At 41.7% G+C, this 14,701-nt stretch overlaps 2 protein-coding genes across 16 annotated transcripts in view; one reads left to right on the top strand and one right to left on the bottom strand.

The window, feature by feature from the left end:
• The first annotated feature begins 756 nt into the window (after window positions 1–756).
• On the top strand, window positions 757–4,274 carry LOC113613524 (nucleoside diphosphate kinase B). 2 transcript variants are annotated; one of them, XM_027094292.1, is made up of 5 exons: window positions 757–874; window positions 1,156–1,285; window positions 2,226–2,327; window positions 3,121–3,233; window positions 4,019–4,274. In XM_027094292.1, the coding sequence occupies exons 2-5, from the start codon at window positions 1,160–1,162 to the stop codon at window positions 4,134–4,136; spliced, it is 459 nt and encodes a 152-aa protein (XP_026950093.1). In that variant the 5' UTR covers window positions 757–874; window positions 1,156–1,159; the 3' UTR covers window positions 4,137–4,274. The 2 variants fall into 2 exon arrangements, with proteins under 2 accessions (XP_026950093.1, XP_026950094.1); XM_027094293.1 differs by lacking the exon at window positions 757–874 and having other exon boundaries at window positions 1,042–1,285.
• A 2,922-nt stretch (window positions 4,275–7,196) lies between these two features.
• MBTD1 (mbt domain containing 1) overlaps window positions 7,197–14,701 on the bottom strand; it is a 67,975-nt gene continuing 60,470 nt past the window's right edge. For all 14 annotated transcript variants that reach the window (XM_027094555.1, XM_027094553.1, XM_027094551.1 and 11 more), the window contains one exon: window positions 7,197–10,465. In XM_027094555.1, the coding sequence (XP_026950356.1) occupies window positions 10,347–10,465 (119 nt within the window). In that variant the 3' untranslated portion in view covers window positions 7,197–10,346. The remainder of the gene's footprint in view (window positions 10,466–14,701) is intronic.

Below are 14,701 nucleotides of genomic sequence, written 5' to 3'. Positions count from 1 at the left end.
TGGCTAGTGGTTTGTCAGGCAGAGAAGAGATAGGGATTGTCTGCAAATGTATGACAGGCCTGATTTCTATGAGAGAATCTAGAATCTTGTCAAGGGTGTGTCTCAGGCTGAACTGGATAACCTGGCCACACAATGATGCTGGGGGCAGAGATCATCAACTCAGGGTGGGAACAGGGCAGCTTAACTGGGCTGGGAAGGTGGGTGGGGAGACAGGCAGGAGGGAGCAGGGTATGGGGTATTTTGCTAAATTAGCCTTGGATGCCATCCTCCAGGCAGGGGGAGTCATCAAAGCGGGGCCGAGGGTCAGATGGTGTTTGGGGAGGGTGCTGAGGGAGGCTCCTTGCGGGGAGAAGTGAGGTGGACGCGCATTGGGAGGCCGCCAGTTCGGATGAGGGAGGTGGAGGGCTTGAAGCAGGGCTCAAGCAGAGGGGAGGGAAGGGGAAACTGGATTTCACAGGTAGGATAAGGACTTGTGCTAGACGGGGAGGAGAGAAAGCAGCTCTGGGTGCTCGGTGAATGGGGAAAAGCAGATGGTACTGGCCGGTAAGTACTGACTCAAGACCAGTAGAGGTTTGCGTGCGCGCGTGTGAGGAGGTACTGAAGACAGGAGCTGGATTGGACGCGCGCAGTTCTACTTCGGGCACAACCAGGTGGGGTAGAAATCACTTCCTGCCCCTGGAGCCCTCGCTGGCTTATTCTACAAACCCGGGGCGTGGACAGAGTCGTCCGGAAGCGTCCGGCCTCGCGGGTTGGGTGGAGGGCCGTCCGGGGTGTGGCCGCCGCCGGCCCCTCCTCCGCGGGCTCCCTGCGGCGGTGCCGGTCGCTAAGCTCTCGGCTCAGGCCCGTGTCGCCGCCCGCGCCCGCCCTCTTACCGGTAAGACGGCGGCTCCTATCCCTCCCCGCCCTCGGGCCCCCTCGGTCCCGCAGGCCGGGCGCTCCCCCGGGACCCCTGCCGAGTGTCCTCCGCGGGCACCCGGGGACGGCTGAGGGGCTGCGGCGCGGCGCTGGTAGGGCTGAGGCGTCCCGCAGGCCACGTGTCCCCGCGGTAGCGGCTGGCGGGCGCGGGAGCCACGTGGCCTCCGGCCCGGGGTCCGGGCCCCCTCGAGGCCTGTGTGAACGCGGCCGCGACGCCCTGACCGCACCTGCCGCCCGCAGGACCATGGCCCACGCGGAGCGCACCTTCATCGCCATCAAGCCCGACGGCGTGCAGCGCGGCCTGGTGGGCGAGATCATCAAGCGCTTCGAGCAGAAGGGATTCCGCCTTGTGGCCATGAAGTTCCTTCAGGTGACGTGCCCCGCTCCCCTCCTCCCGCGGCGGCGAGGTCGCGGGTGGTTTTCCTTACCCGCAGCGTCGATCCGAGTGTCTTTTCCTAGTCGGAGTCCCCCTTGGCTGATTTCGGACCCGCGAATACCCCTTTGCTTTGGGCCTCCAACCCCCCCCACCCCCCACCCAGGGCTCCACGGGCCCGCTAGACCCTTCCCCGAGGTCCGGGGGGACAGACGCCCTTGGAAGGTTAAGCGGAGGTGACGTGACTCAGGCTCCGGGGCTGCTTCCTTCCCGCGGCTGCGACGGGCAGTGGGCCGCAGGGGGGCAGCAGGGAGTGGATGAGGTCTGCGCCCCGGGCCCACGCAGGTCCACCCAGGCACGGGATGGAGGCTGGAATCCTTTTGTGCTTCAGCTTGCAACTCTGAGATGATTGAGGTCTTAGGTGGGGTGTGCCTTACTCTGCCCTTTCTCTGCAGGCTCCCTTTGGCATAGGGCAGTAACTTTATCTTCCAATTTGGGGTACAGATCTGGACCTTAGGGGATAAGTACCTAAGAACTGAAATTTAAACCAAGCTTTCTCAGTTAACGTCTGAAATGTTTAAAAGGGCATTAGGAATGGGCCAGAGGGTTTGATATGACCTCTGTCTGGCATATTTCCTTTGATTGCAGCCAACACTTAACTCCCTAACCACCTCTTTCTAAGGATTATAACATCCGTCAGGTCATTGACATGAGGGTGTCTTCATGATCAGAACAATCTTTCCGCTAAGATAGCATCAGTTTCATGGTTTGGATGGGTTTTTTTTTTTTTAAATACACACCTTATGAATGTGAGCTAAAATACACACCCAGACTTTTAGAGAACCTACCGTGTTACTGGTGGGGGGAGGTGGGCAGGTTCTGAGGATGGGAGCCTTTCTACTTTACTTCCTAATTGGTACCTCCTCTTCAATGCCAGGCCTCTGAGGAACTCCTGAAGCAGCACTACATTGACCTGAAAGACCGCCCATTCTTCCCAGGGCTGGTGAAGTACATGAACTCTGGGCCGGTTGTGGCCATGGTAAGTGCTTGTGCTGGAGGAGAGGGAACCAAGGAAGTAACGGCTGATAGGTAACTGGGTTTGCTCAGTGTCTTCATGTTCCTTTTTAGACATCTTCTGCAGATGCTCCAAATTCCTTGTTTTACAAAGGCAGCCTGCTGGAGTGAGTTAGTTTACAGACCAACTGGGAACTTGGGAGGAAAAAGGAAGTGAGAATCAGAACTTAAAAAGAGTTCTCTGTGATCCTGTGCTAGAAATGAACTGGTCTATTTCTTCCTGTGGCATTAATGTCCAATTGGAAATGAAGTGAATAGAGGTAGAGGGTATAATAGGGAGTTAATAAAATTGTTGGGAAAGAAGCCCTACTTCCTGTTCCCTGAGGGTGACCTTTTCTTCTTTCTGCTTTTCCCTGGAATACATTTTCCCCTTTCATGTCAGTCTTTGCCATGTCTTGCTCTAACAGTCTTCTGCGATGCCCTTCCCACTGATCCTGTTCCAGTCTGCTCACTTTTCTTTACCCTTTCCCCACTATTTTTTGAGTTTGTGGCTGCATAAAGATTCTTCAGTCTTTTTAATCTCTGTCTCAGCCAGAGTGGGAAGTCCCCAAGTTGGGCAGACTTTTTCTCTCTATCCTAGCAATACACTTGGGATGGAGTATGGAGTATTTTATATCGGCCCCTACTACTACTGGGGTTGGCTGATAATCATGTCACTGATTGGTCTTACTGATACGTGCTGTTAGGTAGAGGTAAATGTTTGTTTTTAATGGTCCTGAATGGCAGAACTGATGAAATTCCTCTTCCCTAATGTCAAGGTCTGGGAGGGCCTGAATGTAGTGAAGACAGGGAGAGTGATGCTTGGGGAGACCAACCCAGCGGATTCTAAGCCGGGCACCATTCGTGGCGACTTCTGCATTCAAGTTGGCAGGTAAGTTCCAAGGAACACTGACTTTTCCTCAAAGCCACCTAACTTGGGTTTAAAACAAATATTTTTGGCATATTCCAATTTTAGAAAATTCTGAACGTTTAAATTAGGTGGTAATTATCATTGGATGAACGCTTTCTTGAATAGTTACTTCTCTAGGCTACTTAAAATTTTAGCCAAGGCATTGCACAAGGGAGCTGCCTGCAGTGGGTCCTTCGTGACGGCAGGAAGTGCGGAGGGTGGGGCAAGGAAGGGGTCTAGCCTTGGCTCTGCCCTTTGTGGTGCTGTGTCCAAGGGTGTGTCACTTTTAGCCTTTTTGGTTCCCTAACTCATACAGAATCTCTACAAAAATTTGTATAGTTAGGAGACTCAAATGGAATAAAGGGATTGTCAATAATCGTGAATGTTTTGATTGGACTTTGCACATTAGCGTTGTAAGAAAATACAGCAGCAATGGCTGTTGATAATGAATACGTCACATCTAGTTTGGGTTTTGGTCTGGGTATTCCTGTATTTTTCAAAATTTGAGAAGTAATGTTTTGTGGCAATCTTGGGTACAAGCGCTGTTTTGAAAATTTAGAAGCATAATAAAGTTGAACCAAGTGATGCTTTTGGCTTAAGTACTTTATTTATAGTTTTATAGTTGCTTTTAAGAGGAGCTACTTGGGGGTGGTCAGCTGCTTCAAGGAGCAACTGGCTGAAAAGGTCTTCAGTGACTGTCCTTTGCTTTATCCATTGAACAGACTTTTGTACTTTAAAATGTAACTAGAAATTGTTCTCCTTCTTAGGAACATCATTCATGGCAGTGATTCAGTAAAAAGTGCTGAGAAGGAAATCAGCCTGTGGTTTAAGCCTGAAGAACTGGTTGAGTACAAGTCTTGTGCTTTTGACTGGATTTATGAATAAGAGGTGGACGGAGCATAGTCCCCTCTGGCACCACCTGATGTGTCCCTGGGCACAGCCCTTCATTCCACTAACTTGGAAGCAGTAGGATGGATGTTTCTTTCCTAAAGTATATCTACCAATAAAGCCTTTGAAAACGGGGTGCAGACTCTGGTGATTACTGGTTACTAAGCTGGAAGAAGACGTGACTTGGTTCCCTGGCTATCGTAGTGTTATCCAGAACAAATTAATCCTGCTTGTTATGGAAAAATGATTTAATCCTTCTCAGCACCTGGTATACTTCCAGACTCTAGGAGGGAAAGCAGTGAGGCTGAAGAGGACAAGTGTGGCACTGGCTGTGTATCTGAGGAAACTAATAAGGAAATAATGAACATAATAAAGATCCCAACCACCTTAGCTGATGTAGAAATGCACATTTCTGTACAAAGAATTTGTTGAAACTTGGCAGAATGAAACATAGACTAGTCAAGTTGTCCAGATTTACATTCTTGTTGATTGCAAATTGGGCAAGTTACGTATGAGGAAACGGAAGCCTAAGGACGCCTGTAAGGTGAGGATGATACCATGGCAATGCAGGATTAAATGAAACAATGCATGTAAAGCAGTTAACCTAGTGCCTGGCTCCACAAATTTTCCCTGCGACCCTACCTCCCTTCTTACCCTACCCTGGGATGAGGTATTCATCATGCCTATTTCCTGGCTAGTAGTAAGTGGTTACAAAATCCGCATTGCCTGTTCATTTTGCTGGATTGGTACAGTTGTAAAATGGTGCCAAGGAGCACCTATCAATAGAAATGTTCACTATCATCTGGAGTCTGCCTTAAAAATGAGATTACAGAAATATGTGGGTTTATGAATACCTGTTTTCTCAGGAAACCGGTGAAAGCTTTTCATGCCACTTCCATATAAAAGACTCAACATTACATGTTTTTTTTTTTTTTTTTTTTTTTTGGCCACATGGCTTTGCAGGATCTCAGTTCCCCGACCAGGGATTGAACCCTGGGCCACAGCAGTGAAAGCCCAGAATCCTAACCACTAGGCCACCAGGGAACGCCCTCAACGTTACATTTTTTTATGCACGCTGCTATAAGACAACGACAAACACATCAACAGCTTGGTACAGAAGTGTCAGGATTCTAATTTCGAGTCAATGATTGACAAGAAATTTAACATTTTCTAAATTATTTTTTAGTTTCAAGTGAATCTCATGTTTGTGTGCTACGTGCTTTCACTGCATTAAATGGCAGTTTACTGAAATTAGATCCTGGGGCAGGCCTGGGGCCTGCATTCTAATGTGGAGGTGCCCACCCTGGACCCACATGCACAGTGGCTAAGGTACCTGTCAGCAGCAGCAGCAGCGGTTACTCTGTGTATAGCATAGTATAGTATAGTATAGTACAGGCTTACTCTGTGCCAGGGTTGTTCTAAGAACTTCACGTACATGAATTCATTTAATGTTCACAACTCTTAGGAAGTTGGTACTAGTATCCTATTTTATAATTGAGGAAACTGAGTCAAGTTAGAGCGCTTAACAAGTGAAGGAGTCAAGTTCCAATGCAAGTAGCTGGCTTCAGACTCTGCTCTTGGCCACTGTGCTTTACTACCTTTATATAGTTTTCCAAGTGACGTGATAAAAGTCATGAGTTTGGAGGGTGATGAAGTCAAATTTGGAGTGGTGAGAGCTGAGAGGAAGGATATGAATGTTAGGACTTAATTTGGTAGAACTGAATGAGGAAGGGTAGGCTATGGTGAGGACAAAAGCACTGCCTCTGGAGTAAGGTTGGACCTAATCCTATGTAACAGTTGGGTGTGTGAAAGTGGACAACTAATTCAGAAACTTTTATGCTTTCATAAAACTGTATTTTAAACATATAATAAATGTATTTTAAAAAATGCATTACTTTTTATATAATTATTTGTTAATAGGCAAGCCCTGCTTTGGCCTGCTCGTGAGGCTTGGAATTCTTAACAGGCCAAAGAGGGATGTCAACCTAGCCTCAGTAAGAGTCTGCAGAAAGGAAATAGTTGCTGTTCTCCCCGTCTCACAAGGCTGGATAAACAGCACAGTGCTAAAGTTACTTGTTTTGGGGAAACATTTGTTCCTCTTAAAACATGGGCATAAAGCACTTTAGGAAACTAGTTTCCCAAGAGGCGCGTAAGGGTTTAAAGAAGAATGTATATGTCAGAGCTCGGGGTAGTAATTGAGGCCAACCTGGGAATTCCAGTTTACTAGGGCAACTGTTTTCAAGCCATTTTAGGTAGGAAGCAGGGCAGAAATTAGGTTCTGTCTTTCTTGGAGTGTGTTATATTTTTCTAAAGTGATGAAATTAACTACTAAAGATACCCAATCCATCTCATTACTATCTAACATCCATAAAATTCTCTACAAACTGCTTCTGCAGTAAAAGTTGGATAACTTCCCACAGAATCAGCTGTTGATAAAGGAGGGTGTCTGCGTTCCCTCTTAATGTAAACAGCAAGAGCAAGCTGGGATAATTCATTTACATCCTATGAACCTTGTTGCTGAGGTTAATGGAGCTGGAAAAAAAAAAAAAGTCTCCTAGCAATCATGCCAACCCTGAAACACCATGTTCTGACTAAAGTGATTTAATTTCCCCACAAGGGGTCCACACTCACCCCTCCCGTGTTTTTTGCCTATTCCCTCCAAGTGAGATCCTGGCTCACATGCAGCTATGGCCATATATCCACCCATATCCTCTTCCTCTCGTCAGCCAGTGGTAAATTCTTCCTCACTTGTGCTGGCTTACCTTATGAGAGTACAGGTTCTGTGAGGGAGGAACTGACCTGACTTTCCCAGGTGCCTTCGACTGCTTATAGAAGGCACTCAAGGGGCTTCCCTGGCCGTCCAATGGTTAAGACTCCGTGCTTCCACTGCAGGGGGTGCAGGTTCAATCCCTGGTTGGGGAACTAGGATCCTAAATGCTGTGTGGCGCGGCCAAAAAAACAAACAAATAAATAAATAAAAGGCGGCACTCAATATTTTGAATAAAAAAGGAAATCCCTCAAATATCAAAGCATATTAAAGAATTGCTCATATACAACTTAACTTTAACGTTTTATTTTGTGTAAAAAAGGGCAAATTTAGTGAATTATTTTCATCTTGTACACAAAGTTATAATTTTAATGCTTTTCACATCCATGCTGAAAATTTGCAATTTGGTAAAAATGAAAGGAACATAAATTTCTCCAAAGGAATTTTTCACGCCATTATATACACTTTACGAGAAAGTTTCAAACACTTTCTCAATGATCACAAGTTACCAAGAAAATAAAAGATTAAATTTGTACAGATATTGATCTATTTATCAAATACATACAGAAATGATGTAAAAACCTTATGCAGTTTACTTTGACCTCTGTCCTCAAAAGATTTGCCCAGGGACAGATACTTTTCTTTTGTATAAATGACTGTGGCTTTATTTAAAATATGAAAATCAAAGGAAGAAACCCAGTTTAATCACAGTATTTTTAAAATCCCTTCCCAATAGTAAAGGATCATTACCAAATATATAGCACCATAATACAAATATTGACGGGAGAGGGTATTCACATCACACAAAATTAATAATAATAAAAACAAACAAACACTGAAAACCCGTGTTAGTATCCGTAGAATAAGAAGTTGATAACAGCTTTAGCTTTCCTCATACACAGCAAGGAAAAGGTTAAAGAGTTTAAACTACCAAAAATCCCCAAATAATCCTAACAGGAAAAAAACAAAACAAACCCAAGGTCAGCAGTACATTTGAACCGTAGAATAGAATGGGGCTACTGAGTTGTACACTTGGAGTTGTGGCTAAGACATAAATCTCCTCTGCATCAACTCATTTTCTGTTCATCGGCAGCAGGGAGTTAGAGTCTGAACAATGAAGAGGGCTTCAGATTGTGTTTATTCGGTAGGAAGTCCTTACCAACAATTAACGTTGGTCATGGGATTAAGACACGAAACACTTCATAAATAGGTGGGAAATCTGAAAACACTCAGAGCCTGGCTTTGCTGTAGAACTGGAAGCTTATAAAACCTGGCTACAAATGAGCATTTCACAGAACTAATGACCAGGCTCCAAATCAAATCCCTCCTGGTTTATTCAGGTCCCTATAGAGCCCCTAAGCCCAGGGTACTGTTAGAGCACACGATACAACTGGCTTCTGGTGCCCATATCATGGAATCGGAGTCCTGGGTTTAATTCACTAAGCCTGAGAATAAAGATTGTTGTAACCCTTGCTTTTTGGAAGTCTTCCAGGCTTTAAGTTTATAGGAAGATTCTTAAAAGTTAAAGATTTGGGAAGTGGGAGGATGTCACATTTACAGTAGGTCCCTCTCAGTAATGTTGTTTAAGATAAATATCCAGTAATTTAACAGCTGAATTCACATGTATCTGACACATGAGAATCAACTTGGCATTGATATGGTCTGCATTTATGCCCCTAAAGAGTCAGTACTAAGAAATGTTGACATGCGATTCCATACATTCTTACACTATAAAGTAACAAATTTTACTTCCAGTAGCAACTATAAAACCTTATGATATTAACCCCTCTTGCATAGAATGAGGTAAACCTGTGCATATTACCAATGCTATTATTCCCAAAAGTAGAGCAATATTTTAGAAAATAAATTGCTGGTTTTTAATGTTTTATGCATTTTAAAATTCAAACAAAAAAAATCTTACCTAAAATGGTCTCCTGGGGCTTTCCATTAACATTTTTTAAAGCATTCCATAGGCTGAAGGACTGTAGAGGTTAATCATTTTGATTAATTTCTAATTAGCCCTACCTATATTCCAGAGGAGATGGTCAATATTACCACTCTGAAGAGGCCAGGCTAAGACCCAGAAGCACTTCTAGAACAGATGCAAGTAATTCCTGAGAGTTTAGTTTATGAACCTCACTGGTAAATGCTAAAGCTCTCTCATTCAGTCACAACTCAGAAAGTCAAAAAATGCAGAGAGCAAACCTTTCACCAATTTACCTTTATATCCTTTTTTCAAAGGAAGCCATGTGAATTTTAAAGTAGGGAATGTTCAAAATGGTCCAAATCCATTATTATTGTTAAAATTAATTCTGAATAGAGTTAAAGACAATTCATACTAATTTTATACATATACATATATATATATATATATAATTAGTATGAATTGTTTTTAAATTTTAAGAAAATTAAATTCTCTTTCAAATTAGTTTTCTAACAAATCCAGGATAGTTAAAAGCAGAGCTGGAATGATTTTGAAATCTAAACTTATCTTGGCTTTAAACAACTGTTAATTTGATTCTCCTGGTAATACAGAACATGTGTTTTGGGGTGTGGTTATACCAAGTATTATCTCACAGATGGAGAGAAATGGCAGAGAACTGATGAGAATCCCTTTTGTGGGGTATTTTTTAGTAAGGAAAATAAAATAAACTTAGGACAATATTGCATTTTCCCCAACCCCTCAACATGTAGACTGAGATCTCGTATATCTTGTCAACCATTCCAGTTTAACACTTTAGTGTTAGGATAATTTTACTCATTTTTTAATTAAAAGAGAACATATAAAAGTATCCAGAGTTCTTCCAGTTTCATACAGAACTCTAAAGAAATTTTCACAGAATGAAAAACATTTCTGTACAAATATTTAAAATGGGCTGCAATAAAATGCCAACAAGCAGAATTAATTACCCTTCCGTGATCTATGTGGTGATGAGCTCTCCATGGGGCGGGGATGGGGGGGGACGTTCAGTTGCATATTCTGCAGCAGAGGAAGCTGGAGATGTGACTGGCCTAACTTCCAAAATCCCAAAATCTCCCAACAGGTACCAAAAAGGTTCATTTGTAATGACAGTTCATTTGCATTTACAACTATATCCTTCTTAAATCATTTCCTTCAATCCTGCTACCTAAACTTTAATCTTACCAAAAAAGTTAGAATTTCAGTTCTTGTTAACAATGCACATAAATCCAAACTTGGAAAATATTACAAAATTCTTTCAAAAGCTTCAAATACAACACAAAAATTGTCCATCTTTATAAATTGAAAAATTTCCCCCCACAGCTAAAATAGTTTCCCTACCCACTTGAAAAATCTGGAACTGAAATTTTCTATGTTTAGCAAAATGTTCCAGTAGAATAGCCCCGCTGTACAGCTGGATTGATTATAAATCAGTCCTGTGTAAAATTCTTTCCCTCCCACCCTCAGTTTCTGAGCAACCTCAGGGCTCTTGTTTGATGTAGAAGTTGGCAGAGCCATTGCTTTCCTGATCAGATGCTCCTTGGAGGAAATTATAATCCTCTCCATCTATCAACTCCTCCTTCAGCTGCAATGTAGTCACTGTAAGAAATAAATGTACAAGATGTTATTAAGTCCTTCTAGAATATTCAGATTGCTTCATGTTCCACCAGCTTCACAGTTAATAAGACTTCTTCATGTCTTCAGTAACTCTTAAAACTAACCCCCCCGAAGGAAGAGCATTTAATTAATTTTAAGTTTCAAAGTATATTCGTAGTTAAGAAGAGTTCCAAAAAGGAACAATACTGCAAAATGGACACTGCACAAATGGACACTGTCAATGAAACGTTGAAGGTAACAGTGATCACTAATTTGACTAGAATGATTAGAGGTTTTCTCATGATTAAGTATTCACTTTTATGTCAATGTCTACATAAACAGCATATTTCTTGGATAGTTCTGAATAATAAGTAACACAACAAATGACTTTAACATGTTATTATCTCCAAGGAGTACCTAAAGACTCTCTTCATAAAAAAGATATAAATCTGATAATATTAAACACCTGTATTAAAACTAAAATCAAGAAAAACTTAAGTAATCATTTTAGGTAAAATAAAAATTGATTGACACCAGCAACATGAAAATCCTTGGTATAAAAAACAGCTAACTTTGGGAATTCCCTGGTGGTCCAGTGGTTAGGACTCTGCACTTTCAATGCCAAGGGCACGGGTTCAATCCCAGCTGGGGGAACTAAGACCCTGCAAGCTGTGCAGTGCGGCCAAAAAAGAAGACAAAAACAAAAACAGCTAACATTACCAATGGGATCACTTAACAGTAGTACTACCTGTTTGAGTTCTTATCTGAAGGCTTCTTTTTTTTTTTTTTGCGGTACGTGGGCCTCTCACTGTTGTGGCCTCTCCCGTTGCGGAGCACAGGCTCCAGACGCGCAGGCTCAGTGGCCATGGCTCACAGGCCCAGCCGCTCCGCGGCATGTGGGATCTTCCCGGACCAGGGCACGAACCTGTGTCCCCTGCATTGGCAGGCGGACTCTCAACCACTACGCCACCAGGGAAGCCCCGAAGACTTCTTTTTTAATGAAAACAAACAACAGTATAGGCAATCTTCAATTTATGAACAGGTCATGTTCCAATAGGTCTTTATTTTTATGGACAACTGTTTTTCAGTTTCCAGTATTTTCAGTGGGGTTTAGGTTTCTTGGTAGTCACGGAAGTCATGCTAGTCATAATTTTTAGTGACAGGAGGGCTCTTCTTACTGCATGGACAAGCAAGAAGAAAAAGAGGAATGTTTTCTTTGCTGGTCCCAGCACTGGTCTTAGGCAAAAGTTCAGGTTGTTTAATTCTGAGATTTTCCTATCTCTTTTTATAAACATCTCTTAAGTTACCTCAACGCAGTTAGTCAGTAATTTCAGGCTGCCCTAAATCCTTTCCCCGAAGCCCACCCTCTACTTCCTATAGAACACCTCCCTTAAAAAAAATTACTTTCCTACTTTTTAAATGAAAATGATCTCAGCGAGGTGTTAAACAAACACTAGTCTTAGTAACTGCCAACCTCTCAGAGATGTATTTGAGTTTCTTAAAAAGTTACTGTTTAACCAAAATTGAGTTGGTAAAGTTTCAAATAATTTAAAGAACAGGTGATCTTTTATGCTTATATTCTCACTGGAATCTAATCCCATGGTGAGTAATGCTAACTTTCTTCTTCAATTTCTTCAGCACAGAGATCTGTTAAGTCAGAGTTCACAAACTGGGCTTTTCCCTCCCTCACCTCTGCCCTGTGGTTCTTTCAAATTGACTGAATATTCTGAAACAGGAGATTTCATATAAAACCATGAAAAGTAGGGAGACTTGGTAACATAAGACTAGCATTCTTGAAGGGCTATTAACAGCGGGAACCAATGTAGCCTAAGGCCTCCCTCTGCACAACTTGTGACTCTCAGACTGGCTGCTCAGCCACTGAGTAACCCACCTGTCTGCTTCCTGCAGGGACTGTCTCCAAAGGAAAGATGAAATTTTTCTGTTTCTTTTTTTATGGCTCTTTTCATAACAATTGGAGTGAGAGGATGAAGATATATATGGAATGTAAATTGGGAACTGCTTATACAGGGGGAAAAAGGTCAATTTATGAGAAGAATTAGGACTCAGAGTATTTAGATGAGTAGTAAGCCAACTAAGTTTCATGAAACAATAACACCACGTGGAACAATATTAAAATGGCTATTTTTAAAGTCAAATAGTGATAGAAAAATACTTCGTGTCTTGATTTTAGTTACAAAAGATTAGTTTCAAAAATAATGGTCTTTGACATCTTATTTAATAATTTAAAGAATAATCTTTTGGGGCTTCCCTGGTGGCGCAGTGGTTAAGAATCCGCCTGCCAATGCCTGGGACATGGGTTCGAGCCTGGGTCCGGGAAGATCCCACGTGCTGCGGAGCAACTAAGCCTGTACGCCACAACTACTGAGCCTGTGCTCTAGAGCCTGCGAGCCACAACTACTGAGCCCACGTGACTAGAGCCTGTGCTCTGCTACAAGAGAAGCCACCGCAATGAGAAGCCCACGTGCAGCAACGAAGACCCAACACAGTCAAAAATAAATAAAAATTTAAAAGAAGAATAATCTTTTGAAATAACGCTAATTCATTTTATTTTACTTTGGTACTTGTTTTGGTAATGGTGTTAAAAAATTTAATAGCCCAAAGACTGAAAAGTGAATACACTATGCCTATAATAATAGCAAAACACATACCAATCAGATCGCTGAAAGGTAAAGCAAACATGACTCTGCTTACTTTCTTTAAAAAATCCTTTAAAAAAATTAGTTAATATGATAAAAATGCTTTTATGGAGGATATCAAACATATAACAGTTATCCTTCAAGTCAGACCAACATGCGTTGTTAAGGACATTTGAACAATACCATGAAAATAAACACATGGAAAAGGAAAAAAACCCCAAATTTCATTAAAGGTGCAGTACCCACAATAAAAGGTTGATTAAGACAATATCTTGTTATATGATGATCAGATGGCTAAATGAATGAGAAAAGAATTACTGTGCTTCAAGACCAAACATGTTCCATTCAAACAGATGCTTTTTGTTTTTTTTTAAATGTAAGAAAAGTAAATTGAAATTCTAAAGCACATCCTGAAACTATTTGCACTTATTATTAACAACAAAGTTCTGGATTATGCTTCTACTCATGTTAAAATATGGAAACAATGTTCTTAAAAAAAATAACTCAAGATAAAGGTGAAACAGTCACTCAGATGTGTAATGTTCTAATGCAAAGTTTCAGTGTTTTCAAGGAACCTAAAATAAAGCCTGTCTGGTATCTTCACACTTATCATTTCTCCTTTACAGGCCTTATTCTCAATGAATGATGGATGAAATAAAATAGATCCTGTGGCTGATGTCACTTTCTACACAAATGCATTTTCTTGGCTCTGTTTTTAAAAAGAAGTTACTTTGCTGACTTTACTCACTAACATTTCAAAAGACAGTCTAACAGAAATCACATTTTCCTAGTTAGAAGCCCATAAATAATAAATTCTCTCAATAGCTAAACAAACCGTAGCTTTCAGAGTTAAGACAGCAATGTAGTCCCTACGTAGTTTCACCACAGTAAAATCACATTAAATCCCACAAGATGTGCCCCTAGCTCAGAAGATACACACAATAGACACCAGTGGAAAGGGAAGTCACTTAGGAGGCCTTGTGGGTTCCATCCTGTATGCCTACTCCAAGTTCCTGGGTTTTGCCAATCCTAAAAGTCAAGTTCTCTCACAAAACGTGACACACGCCTTCAAAATCAGTCTAATGCTTAAAGAAAATACACCTCAAATGCAATAAAAATTCAAACATATTCAGAGCTCACAATATCTATAGTTAATCACTTAGGTTACAGAAAACTTTCATAATAACAAGTACAAAAAGAAAAAAGTTACAAAGACAAGAAAAGAAGCTGAAAGGTTCTTTAGTCATTTGAAGGTATTTCCATAAAAGAGCAGATAAACTTGCATCTGCAGTCCTAATCCATTTCTTATACAACAGAGGTATAGTAATTTTCTCTAGATATAAAGATATGAGTGATCTTCAGAGAAACAGACTAGGAAGGATCAAGATCACCTAATACACTGTTTAAGAAGGCAAAAGCTAAAGAACACATTTTAAAATGGAAAAAAAAAGGCTGATGACAACTTCAGGTGCAAAAATATTAGCAAACAGAGGACTGAGAAGAAAACAGAGCTAGGTACTAAGTCCCATCATGCTTTTCAACATATAAAAGGCATTTTAAAGACTGCAAATTCGATAAAAAA

This window comes from Aethalodelphis obliquidens, unplaced genomic scaffold (genome assembly GCF_003676395.1).
Source record: "Aethalodelphis obliquidens isolate GAN/ISIS:26980383/991018 unplaced genomic scaffold, ASM367639v1 scaffold89, whole genome shotgun sequence".
NCBI classification, from domain to species: domain Eukaryota; kingdom Metazoa; phylum Chordata; class Mammalia; order Artiodactyla; family Delphinidae; genus Aethalodelphis; species Aethalodelphis obliquidens.
Note: the sequence above shows the minus strand (reverse complement) of the source record. Positions and strands in the feature narration are given on the sequence as shown.

Coding starts and splice junctions, on each gene's coding strand:
- LOC113613524 (XM_027094292.1), top strand. CDS start 1,160: ATGGCCCACGCGGAGCGCACCTTCATCGCCATCAAGCCCGACGGCGTG. Junction 1,286..2,225: donor TGGCCATGAAGTTCCTTCAG/GTGACGTGCCCC, acceptor CTTCAATGCCAG/GCCTCTGAGGAACTCCTGAA. Junction 2,328..3,120: donor CTGGGCCGGTTGTGGCCATG/GTAAGTGCTTGT, acceptor CCTAATGTCAAG/GTCTGGGAGGGCCTGAATGT.